At 37.9% G+C, this 11919-nt stretch overlaps 1 protein-coding gene across 1 annotated transcript; it reads right to left on the bottom strand.

The window, feature by feature from the left end:
* Window positions 1–908: 908 nt before the first annotated feature.
* Window positions 909–1540, bottom strand: LOC133801073 (uncharacterized). Its single transcript, XM_062239207.1, has 2 exons — window positions 1242–1540; window positions 909–1155 (listed from the first exon to the last, which is right to left on the bottom strand). The coding sequence occupies exons 1-2, from the start codon at window positions 1501–1503 to the stop codon at window positions 1052–1054; spliced, it is 366 nt and encodes a 121-aa protein (XP_062095191.1). The 5' UTR covers window positions 1504–1540; the 3' UTR covers window positions 909–1051.
* Between the last annotated feature and the right edge of the window lie 10379 nt (window positions 1541–11919).

Here is an 11919-nt window from a genome sequence, read left to right as displayed (position 1 = left end):
TTCTCTATTTTTTTTCTACATCACTTAAATATTATATTTTTTAAAAATATTTTATTCATTTTAAGAAATAAAATAATTAAATATAATAGTATCACACTGATATATATATACAATAGTTTATAAAAAAAATAATAAAATATTTATAGCTTGATGAATAGTATTTCACTACATATAGAGAAATAATATTCATTTAGGTAAAAAAATATAACTTTATATCACCCATTGGAAGACTACTTAACAATTTTTTCTCTATATTATAAAGAATTAGACATTTTACCTCCTCAATTGGGAGTGCTCTAACAACTTCGCTTTTTGCTTCATAATAGTGAAACATGTGACCATACTTTGAATTTTTTTTATATGCAAATGTGTGATTGGGGAGACAACGCACATCATTTTTTTAAGAAGCTAAGATAGTGAGAGGGCAAGAGCTCTGTTAGCTCTGTATTTTTTTAACTCGTTCTCTGTGCTCCGTTCACCTTAAGTGGCCTGGCCTGGGTTGTTCAGTCACCTATGTGTACTAAAAATGGGTATTTGTTTGCAATTGGATTTTCAAAAGCCTTAAAAATTGAGCAAAAGCTGCAGAAGGCAATCTTTAATAAATTTTTAATGGGCACCCATGAGAAAAAACAAACAAACCAACAAAACAAAATATTTGCTCGTAACTTGGTTATCTTGTTCCACGTTGATCTTATTATTATTATTTTTGAAAGGGCACGTTGATCTTATTATTGTTGCCTTTATTACATTTTTAGACGTTTCTCATTGGAGGACGCCAGTAGTTTCCTCTACTAAGGTGAGTTTAGTTTTTTTTTTCCGAAGAAAAAACCTGGATGATTATAACTATAAAAAGTGGCAAAAAATTCTAGATTTGGGAGAATAATGTAAGTTTAACTGAGCCAATGCAATTGGTTTATGCAAATATGCGTGTTTTGATTATATAATCCTATGAGAAAAATATATAGATGTACAAAGAGATGTATTATGCTAAATGAAAGATGACATTTGAGAAAAATCAAAAAAAGAAAAAAAAAAGGCATATATATATTATCTAAATCTGTTTTACTTGCGTATTCTCTGGTTTTGTTCTCATTTTCTTTACGACTTTCGATCTATAAAGCTGATGAGTTTTATCCTTTAATAACACCAGAAGGCCTGCATTGAAGGAAAAAACTTTGATTTGAATTGAATTGAGATAATACAAAAAGGATTAAAGGGTAAGTATGAGAAAAAGCACGCACTCTTGAGAAAAATTCTATGTCTTCTACTACCATTACGAGCTTCAACGATGGTTCTAAGCTTGTCAAGCATTTGATTAGTGAAAATAGTATTTGGTGAGCTGACGAAGGCGCTGCGTTTAATAGGGGGTGACCATATCCCACTTTGCTCGTAATCAAAGTCAAATTCAGTGGCATCGAAAAACTTGTTGAGGACTCCATCTGAGGTGGATTTGGCCACAAGCTGAACTCTCAAACGAGAAGAATTCGTTACAGTCTCATACATTCGGGGATGATAAGGGAATAATAATGGAAGAATAATATGAACAATTGTAATAGTGGAATGGAGAGAAAAATATGATTATTATGGATATATGATATATACATGTGTGTATTAATATGTTGTGTCATGGAAAAAGAAAGAGAGGTCGTGGCTAGCATTATGGTGGTGTTGCTATTTGGCGTGTGAGGAGATGTACTTTCTCACTTGTTGTTTGAGCCTATAAGAGTGGTCGTCACTACTTTGGAACAAAAAGTATTTTATCCATGTTGAAAGATGGACATGGAACCATATAATCCTTGTGGCCCCTACCCTATTATCGTCTAATGGTTGGTCAGACATATTCTTAAGTAATTGTCAGCTTCATCAAGGCTGGCTACCTTTTAGCTCACAAATCACTATATTAGTTTTCAATTTGTAGCACACACAAAAACCATATTAAAATTTCATTTTAATTCTGACTAAAATGTGACAAATCAGAACTATTTACAATTTTTATGACAAAACCAAAAAAAAATGTGCACATGGCAAGGTGTCATGCCTCTGTTCCCATGTCCCCTGATAAAAATGGCATAACATGGTAAAATGTTAAAAGTAGTTACGGGAAATGATTTTTTTTTTTTTTCACATTATATTTGCACCTAAAAATATATAAAGACAACTCATTAATTAAAAAAAGTTAATTTTTAAAATCATTTCTATCACTTTTTCTCAATATTTTTTTTGGCATTCTTTAATTTTTTTTGTTGATTTCAATAATTTTATTTATATTATTTTCATCATTTTTTTTAAATAATGTAGAATTTTTTAGAAGAAAAACTCTTATTTTAACAAGTTTAATATATTTTTTATTTAAATAATTATATTATTTATATGTAGTTTTTAGAATATGAAAAAGAAAAAAAATAGAAAAATATAAGCACAAATTAAAAAAAATATATAATATATATTAATTTTTAACAAAATGTGGTGTACTAATAATTTTTGAAGTGCAAATATAACATTTTTTTGTACTGGTGTGAAAAAGTGGATTCAATATTCAATAAAAATTTTACTCTAATTTGACTTCAACACTCCATTAAGATAACCCAGCTTCGTACTGTGTCTTGGTTATTATTATTATAAAATTTGATGGGTGATTATTTATTATACCATACAGTAAGAATATTTGTTAAATTTTTCTTTTGATTATGCTTAATTATGAAAGGTATAGTTGCCCAAAATTTGAAACATTTCAAACCCATTTCTCCACATTAATTATTGGCTAGAAATAGAATTCAGATTAGTGATTAGCAATAGTAATAATTGTAATCCTCTCTATTATTATAAGATGTTGACTGACAATGTATAACTAATAGTTGATTTATAAATAAAATAATGATGAGTGTTAGCACATGGGACGTGAAGTTTTCATTATAATGCATTGTCGGCAACTTGTTTATGTATCATCAAATTCTGGAGAATCTTTTTTATTCATCAAACTGTCTCATCTCATCATTAACTATGGTTCTCTTTGCTTTGTATTATCGTCCGCATTTAAATAAAGAATGAAGAAACGGAATATTACAGGAAATCTGTTATTCCAGGCTAACAATTCTATTTCTCTATTGTGTCTTTGGGTAAACTTATTTTGGGTTGTTGTTCATAAGAGTTGTATCATTTAAGATTTTAAATTCAATTATTAAGTTATAAAATTAAGTAATTTGAATTAAAATTAATCTCGGAGCCAAATTTACACATCGCAGTTAATTAAAATGCAGTGTTTTGTGTAAGTTGTTATTTATAACTGCTGAATGTAGTTAGAAGATCTTGGGAGGTTCGGTTTGAAGGAGGGTTTAATAGTGTCCAACTCTTGTTCTGAAGGAAGCTTGTCTGACAATGAAGCTCGTTCGGATCTGAATCTTGCCAGACCCAATTTAAAATTAGCAATTATACTCTCATTCTGATTGCTGTTGTGGACCAATTAAAATAAATCTTTTCAATCCTATCTAACTTTTAGAAATTTATAAATAACACCGAGTGGGACCTGAAAATGGACCTTGGATTGATTCATTCCTTACATATACTTGATATATTTTGCTGTAGATCATGAGAGAACCCTTGCCGACTTAAGCATCAATGTATCTTTGTGTTGGTACTCCGAGGAGTTTTTTCATTCAATTCTGATGAAGACTTTATTGATTATTCTATGGAGTTTACTACCTCGATTCATGTGATTTCATTCCATATGTAACTCATAACTTAAATATGGAATCTAATCACTCAACAATATTTTAGATTGAACAATTGGTGTCGTTTGTGAGAAGATAATTGTATTTAATTTGGTTTTCTTTGTCTAGGAATTAGCAAAGGAAAGTATAGCTTTAAGTCATGCCACCAAAAAAGAGCACAGTTATTAAGCAGTTGACTAGGAACATCGGAGAAGTGTATTCTCTTATTTCCCCTATCTCAGAGCATGAATTCAAAGACTGTGGAGCAGAGGATGCACTGTTTCTTTGAGGCTGTGGAGCAGAGGTCGGAAGACTAGACTGCTGTCATGCTCACCAGCCCAGAAAACATGAGTAGGGAGATGAAATTTTTTAGAGTGGAAAACGTGGAGCTAAATAAGCATCTAGCTCAGCCGCAAATTTAGTCGTAGTCTCAGTCGTAATCTCAAGCTCATCAAGAAAAGTCGCTACAGATGTTAAGGTGATGAAGAACGAACTGCCAAGAAGGCATATGAGTTGAAAGACGAGGGACATAGTTAGTTGAAAGGGAATGCCAAAACTGAAGAGAGTTTGAAGGTAGAATTGCCCGAGGACTGGACAAGTGAGATAATGAGAGAAGTGATGAAATCAATGGTTGGGTAATGTGCTCAGACATTAACAAAACTTGTTGCCTAGCTATTAAAGGGGTTACACGATCTCCGTTCATTGAGTGGATCATTGTCAAACCTAAAATCAAAAGATTTTGTTGCACCGACCATGTCCATATTTAAAAGAAAGTTTGATCCAAATGACCATATCTACCATTTTCAGCAAAAATGGAAATCGAGACGAAGAATAAAGCTATCTACTGTAAAAAATTGCAACTACGTTGTTCTGGCCAGCATTACTGTTGTTCTGCCAACTGCCTGAAAATTCTATCAAGACCTTTGAAGATCGTTGGAAGGTTTTCATTAAGCAGTACAACAACATCCACCACACCCATTGAACAATGGAGAATTTTTACTGAATCGATCAATCTAACGATGAGAATTTGAATCAATATTTGCAAAAATTTATGGACACACTTAACCAAATCCATGGTGCTGATCTGATTGTTGAAGAAAAACTCTTCATCAAAGGTCTCACTTTAGGATCCATGCTGCACGAGAACTTTGTTAAAAATCCTCCTTTGGACATAAGTGAGATTGTATCACCTACTAATCCAGTTCCATTACACCGTGTGTTAGAAATAGTGCTTAACTCGTTTTGCTAGTCATTTTGGACTCAAATGTTTAATTAAGGTTAAACAATATTTTAGGTATTAAAATTTTGGTAAGAGAAGTTAAACTTTTCATTACAAAAGGGTTTGAATATATGCAAGGGATCCCAATTTTAAATCAAAATACAAGTATAACTAAATTACAGAACTAGCCGACCTAAGTAGAAAAAATCGAGCTAATATCCCATGTTCATCAAAAGTATCTCGAACGTGGTGGTCGAGCACTGAGTATGTACACGCCGCCCCTAGAGCTCTCCAACTCATGATTGGTCTAGTTTTCCTTTGCCCTTACCTGCACCACAAAGCACCTATGAGCCAAAGCCCAGTAAGAAATGTAACGACCAAAAAATTGATAATAGGGCTTAGTGCATTGATTAGCGTGTCAGGGGGGCATAATTGAATATATGTGTATTTAATTGGTTAAATGTGTGACTATGTGGCATGCATGATTACTATGATTATATGAATATATTATATACATGTTTATGAGTATTAGATATGCATGTGAGCCATTTATAGCTTATAAGGACATATTTGTAATTTTGGCCCATTCAGGGCATAAATGTGATTTTATGTGTGTTGATCGCGTTTTTGGTCAACGACGTGTAGACGTCTAAATGACAAAAAACCTTCAAGAGAAATATACGACACAGACAATTTTTATAGTGGTTCAGCCCCAATGTGTTGGTAATAGCCTAGTCCACTTAGAGTTATGATTATAGATCTACACTCAAGATCAGATGAACCTGAGTCAACTGAGTTTCTTCAGTGCAGATTAAAAGAATACAAGAGTTCTCTCAAGATACAATTACTCTCTCTCTGAAAAATTGAAATCCGAACCCCCTTTATGATGCCCTGAGCCTTGTATTTATAGGCTTAGGATCGTACAAATGATGTCCCCCATAATCGGGATATTTCGCTATTCTCACTATATTCAATTAATAATAATATTCAAAATACAACAAAACACTATTTTTGTGGGATAATCTGAGAGATTCCCGCACAGGCATGACCGATTCTTGTTGAAACCGTTACTGGGATCTTTTGCATAGCCCTGCTCTGTTTAGTTGGTCCACATCACACTCAGGAGGAGAATTGAAGGGCCAAAATTCCTCACTGGTCGGCCAAACCTTCACTAGTCGAACAAGGACATAACTGGTCGAACAAGCACCTGACTGGGCGGACAAGCATCTGACTGGGCAAACAGGCACATGTCTGGTCGGCCAAGGACATTACTGGGCGGACAAGCATACGACCAGTCAGACAAGCACCTGACTGGTCGGTCATGACACTTGACTGGTCAGTCAAAAATCTTCACCGGTCTACCAGACTACTCTTAAGCCAGATTACCCGGCCATTCCTTGCCATTTGTCACTTTTATTACCACGTCATCGTTTTCAAAATTTGGGGATAACATTTGCCCCCAAGTTTATTATATGATGTTCTCACATAATAAACTTTTTTCTCCACTACTGACGGCACAATAACAAATCCAACTGTTCATTTTCCTGCTTATGCATCAGACCACGACTCCATAGCAGACCACGATCACTGGAATTAATTGCTCACAATCGTGGGGAGAAAATATACTCAAGGAATTCCAAGGGTCTAAGAATAAGTGGCAATCTCCACTTTTTCCCTTTAAATAGACCCATAAGTACCCATAATCTCATAAGCAAAAGGAGAGCAAAAAAATTTCCCGCATCTTTTCCCCTCTTGGCCGAAAGTCTCCAAAACTCCAAGGAAAGCTCCCATTTTTTCCAAGCAAACATAAGGGCTCTTCAAGAAATCTACACATTTGGGTAAGTCTTCTTCCTTACCTCCACCTATGTGTTTTTTTTTCAAAGCTTTAAGAAAAATATGTGTAGGCTGAAACCCCCATAGGAAATTTTCTCTTGAGTTTGTTTATGAATATTTGAAATACAATGTGTTTTGTGGCTGTTTTGATGTTATTTAGGTTATGGGTAACTCAATCTTGTCTTCAATTTCATAGAAATTTGAAGAAAAATGAATTTTTCAACCTAAATTGCATATGTGTGTTTATGGGTATTTGATGATATATAGAGTCCCTTAGAACCTTTGAAACCTTTCAAATCCCCCATTTTGATCTTGTTGTTGTGTATTTTGGATGAGGAAATGTGTTTGTGTCCTAGGGGATTTAGGTTTTATCGAAAAAAAAATTGAGGAGATGGGTTGTAAGGCCGATCGGCCATGGCCTTTTTTCTGTTTGAATACTTGGGCAAACCCATGGCTGCTCGGACACAATAGCCCCTTGAGTGCCTTAATGCCCCTCGAAACTAGGGTGAAGCCCCTCGGATGCATCATTGGCTGCTCGGACGAGAGGCCCCTCGGACACGCTCGCACTGCTCGGATGCCTCGGTGTGACACAGGTGCACCGACTAGATGTCACGCACACGGCTGCTGCACTCCTCGGACATGTGTGCACTGCTCGGATGGTTCGGTGTGACACAGGCCATCTGCTCGGACACCTAGGCCAACCGCTCGGATGCCTAGGCCATCCGCTCGGACTACTCGGGCACGCCCTCGGATCTACTCGGACACGCCCTCGGATCCACTCGGACACCCCGAGACATCCGCTCGGACACCGTCTTGGCTCCTCGGACACACGCACACACCGCACCCAATTACTGAGCCTAGCTCCTCGGACATACGCATGCCCGCTCGGACATCACTCGTCCTACTCGGATACACCCCGATCCGCTCGGACACCCCACATTTTAGGCACCAAATTTTTGCCTATCATTTTTTCCCTCATACATGCTCATTTTGGGGAGTAAAAAATATTTTTACTACCCAATAAAATATTTATGAGTAGTAAATAAATACTTTTCCTTTGCATCAATCGATTTATGTTTGTTTGATTACTCACCTCCCCCTATTTTTATTTGTTGTAGATGAATCGCTTCGACTATAGGGCAGGTGACAACCATACAAATTCTGACACTTCCATCCCGCAATCGAGCGATACTCCTCAAAGCAGCGACTCTTCTTTGAAGTCTCCTAGCAGTCGCACCCCCGAGGATCGCCTTCGCCGTCTTAAAAAGATCCTTCCCTGATCAGCCTTATACTTCCTCCACGAAGAACAGTTTCTCAATCATCAGGCTGAGCAGTCAGAAATGAGGGTAAAGAAATCTAACAGATTTCCTCAGGACCAAGAACCTCAGGTAGCTCGCAGAGCAGCACAAAAAGTAGTGGAACGCAGTGAGGTCCGAACTGCGGATTCTTCAAGACCGCTTTGCCAAACACAAAAACCCAGCAAGCCTCGGAGAAAAATCACTCAGAAATTTACTACCGAGATCTAGCGATTAGCCATTCAAAATCCAAGAAAAGAAGGAGAAGAAACACCTTCTTGGTTTACAGCCAAACCCTCGAAACTTAACCCCGGGATGTTCGACAAACACATTCAAGCATTGGGCCTGAGAGGGGTTAACGTGATATGTCTGTGCCCTCATCAGAGAGCCAACAAGCCTGGCGGACCATACTGTGCCTAATCTAGGCACCACGTATACGCAGGAGCTACCATCCCGCTACATTCTTTCTTCCAGTCAGTAGTGGACTACTTCAACGTCTCTCCCTTCCAGATTGCTCCCAATGGGATTCAGGCGTTGTCCGCTCTATACATCCTTTACTTCCTGCAAGGTTGGGATCCACCCACTCCTCATGAAGTGCATTATCTCTTCGACTTTAGGACTAACCCAAGCCACAAGAATCCAGGTTTTTTTCACCTCTTCCACAGGCATAAAGGGATTAAATACCTCCATGGTATCTCTCATAAGTCGAATCCTGGAAAATACTATACAGAGTATTTTCTTACTTCAGATATCAAAGCCAACAATTTAGCCTTCACACACATGGGTCCATTTCACCAGCCCTTGCCTACCAAAGCAATGTGTTCCCGAGCAGAAGAGTTGGCTAATATGTGCACCGAGGAGAAGAATGTGAAAGAGTTGGTTACTGTGGATAATCTTCAGATGGTGGGCCTGTTACCAAGTAACCAGAACATCATAGTAGAGAGTACTACCGAAGAAGCTAATGCAACTGACCAGTCCAACGCAAATACTGAGGTAGTGTCCGATCAGTTCTCTCCTGGCCCATCTCCCTACTCTCGCAGACCAGGTGACCTTATCATTAGGGAACCCCAGCCGGAGGATCAACGCAGACGTGTTGTTCCCACACAGCCTGGGAAATGAAAGACCATCCAGCTTCACAGAGACTTAAGCTCATCATCTGATGAAGAGGATGACTTCCTTGACCAAATCCTAAACTCAGGTCTAGTAGTCATAGTGAGATGTTTGATTTTAAATAACTTGGTTATATGGGATTTATAGAGTTGTTTGGTAGTTGTAAAGTATTTACCCACATATTGCTTTACTTTTTACTAACAAATCTTGTGTTTACTATTTTGCAGATTCAGAGATGTTCAGGCAATTCAACACCTCTCTTGCCCAAAAGAGGAAATCTGGGGAAGGAAGTGGCTCCAACCCCCCAAGCAAAGTTCCAAGGACAACCCCGACCAGTCAAGGAAGACAACCCGAGGAGCCAATGAAAATCCCACAGTTGACCCCTTCGTCGATTCCTCCTTCTGTGAGCCTAATCCCCACTCGCCTGACTGGCTTGAGTGAGGCCCTTCGCACTGCTAATAACATTGGGAAGGAACTGCTTGACCAGACTCTTCATGATGCTTCAACGATTCAAAGCTTTGAATCCTTACCTCGGCTTAGTGTTGAAGTCGTCTTACAAAGAGGGCTCGCTCAGCTGATGAATGTAAGTATTTTATCACAAGACAGTTTGTTTTTAATCATTTTTACTTGTAGTAACTTCCTATTTTCCATGAGTCGCTTATCACCATCAGCCACGCTCAGCATCGAGCAGTAGACTACAAGGAATTGATCAAGGTCTTAAATGATCAACTAGTGGATGCCCAAACTAAAGTGGAGACTTTAACCTCCTCAGAAAAAGATCTCCAATCCAAGGTGGAGCAGGCAGAGAAGACCGTGGCTGAGCGGAATGAGTCTCTTAGGGGGCTGGCTGACAAGAACCAAAAACAAACTCAAATCAACAAGTCGTTGACTGATCAGTTGGAGAAATTGACTCGTGAGAACGAGGAGCTAAAGCGAGAGAAAGAAGCCAATCTCGCTCGCTATGAGGAAATTTGTTTCAATTGCTTTTACCAGGTGTGGAAGCTGAACAAGCTTCTCAAGCTCGACTTTCTCACAGAGGAGGCCAAGGCAGAAGAGCTTGCAAAATGTGAGGCAAAGGCTACTGAGGAGGCAGCTAATCCTGCTGGTACCACACCTTTTTCTCCCACTCTATCATTCCGACCAGAAGAAGCAATTGATGCTGAGGAAGGTGTTGATCAACCTGCCCTAGCCGACCAGTGAGCTTCCATCCGACCAGCTGAATCCTTAGCTGACTAGTAGACCTTTATTTTGTATTTTGCTATGTACTCTTGCTCATATGGGCGAGCTATGAGCACTTTACTTTTTTAGACTTAATCATTTAAAATTTTTATTACATAGATGCCTTATATTTTCATATGAGTACTTAGTTTTCTAACTTAGAAATTCTAAACATTTCATAAGTTACTACTAAGCATGCTTTCTCACATTCTTATTGCTCTAACATTTTATGAGCATCGCGTTTTATTTACACACGAATAGTTGTTCTTAACTTAAAATTTTGAAAAAATTCCAAGTTAATTAAGCTTTGTAAAACAAGTTAGCTTAACGGCCCTTTTGACTTTAAAGACTTACAAGTCAGCCTGAAAACAAATATATTTGCTCGTGTTCTTATTGCTTGTGTTGAAGTGTATACCAGTATACCCTATGTGCCCCCAAGTGATTGAGGGTTGAAAAATCCTTGATCACTTGCTACTTGATCGAATTTATTCGAGCAGTTATTACTCGTGAAACACATTGAATATACAAAGGATATTTCAGTAGTTAAAACTGTAAAAACATGCAACTATTTGAACGTTGGTCATTCATCTGATGGATTCCGACCAGTTGAACACTGCCCGATATTTCCTTTAGAAAACCTTTTTTTGTTTTAAGTTGTAATGACAGTTGAACACTGCCAAAGCAAGAATAATCAACACATATGCAAAATTTGTAGCAAGATTCGACCGCGCTACGCGTGATCTCTTTTATTACTCGTAAAAAAAAAGGACAAAGCGTGTCTAATTACGAGTCTCAAACAAAATAAAATTGTTCAAAATAACATGACTGGTTAGCAAATAACAAGTTAAACACTTGAGACAAAGCTACTACTCTGTAAGCAATATTTATTGATAATATTTCCTCAAGTGCTCGCCATTCCAATAGTTCCTGATCAGCTCTCCATTTAATCGAGCAAGTCTGTAAGTGCCGGATGGCAAGACTTGCTCAATTTGATACGGTCCCTCCCAGTTTGGTCCTAGTACTCCAGCTGCCGGGTCTCTGATGAACACATTTCTAAGGACCAAATCGCCGACCTGGAACTTTCGATCTCTAACTTTGGAATTAAAATAGCGGGCCACCTTTTGCTGATGAGCAGCAACTCTCAAGCTTGCTTTTTCTCGTCTCTCCTCAAGGAAATCTAAAGATTCAACTAGCAACTAGTGATTCTCTTCCTGGTCGTGCATGCTTCTCTAATGAGATGGTGGGTCTACTTCAATAGGTAACATGGCCTCATACCCATATGAAAAGGAAAATGGGGTATGACCAGTTGTTGTCCGGGCAGTAGTCCTGTATGACCAAAGGACTTCTGGTAACTCTTCTGCCCAAGCACCCTTAGCTTGCTCTAGACGCTTTTTTAGAGTATCCTTCAAAGTTTTATTTACGACCTCAACTTTCCCATTGGCTTGCGGATGAGTTACCGAGGAGAAACTTTTCGTGATGCCATGTCTAGTGCAGAAATCGGTAAATAAGTCACTATCGAATTGAGTGCCGTTACCAG

The sequence above is a fragment of the Humulus lupulus genome, chromosome 9 (assembly GCF_963169125.1).
Source record: "Humulus lupulus chromosome 9, drHumLupu1.1, whole genome shotgun sequence".
Lineage (NCBI taxonomy): Eukaryota > Viridiplantae > Streptophyta > Magnoliopsida > Rosales > Cannabaceae > Humulus > Humulus lupulus.
Note: the sequence above shows the minus strand (reverse complement) of the source record. Positions and strands in the feature narration are given on the sequence as shown.

What these genes read in the sequence shown, in the direction of transcription:
- LOC133801073 (XM_062239207.1), bottom strand. Translation starts at nt 1,503, where the DNA reads ATGTATGAGACTGTAACGAATTCTTCTCGTTTGAGAGTTCAGCTTGTG. An exon ending in ACATAGAATTTTTCTCAAGA is followed by an intron (nt 1,156 to 1,241) that starts GTGCGTGCTTTT and finishes CCTTCAATGCAG; the next exon opens with GCCTTCTGGTGTTATTAAAG.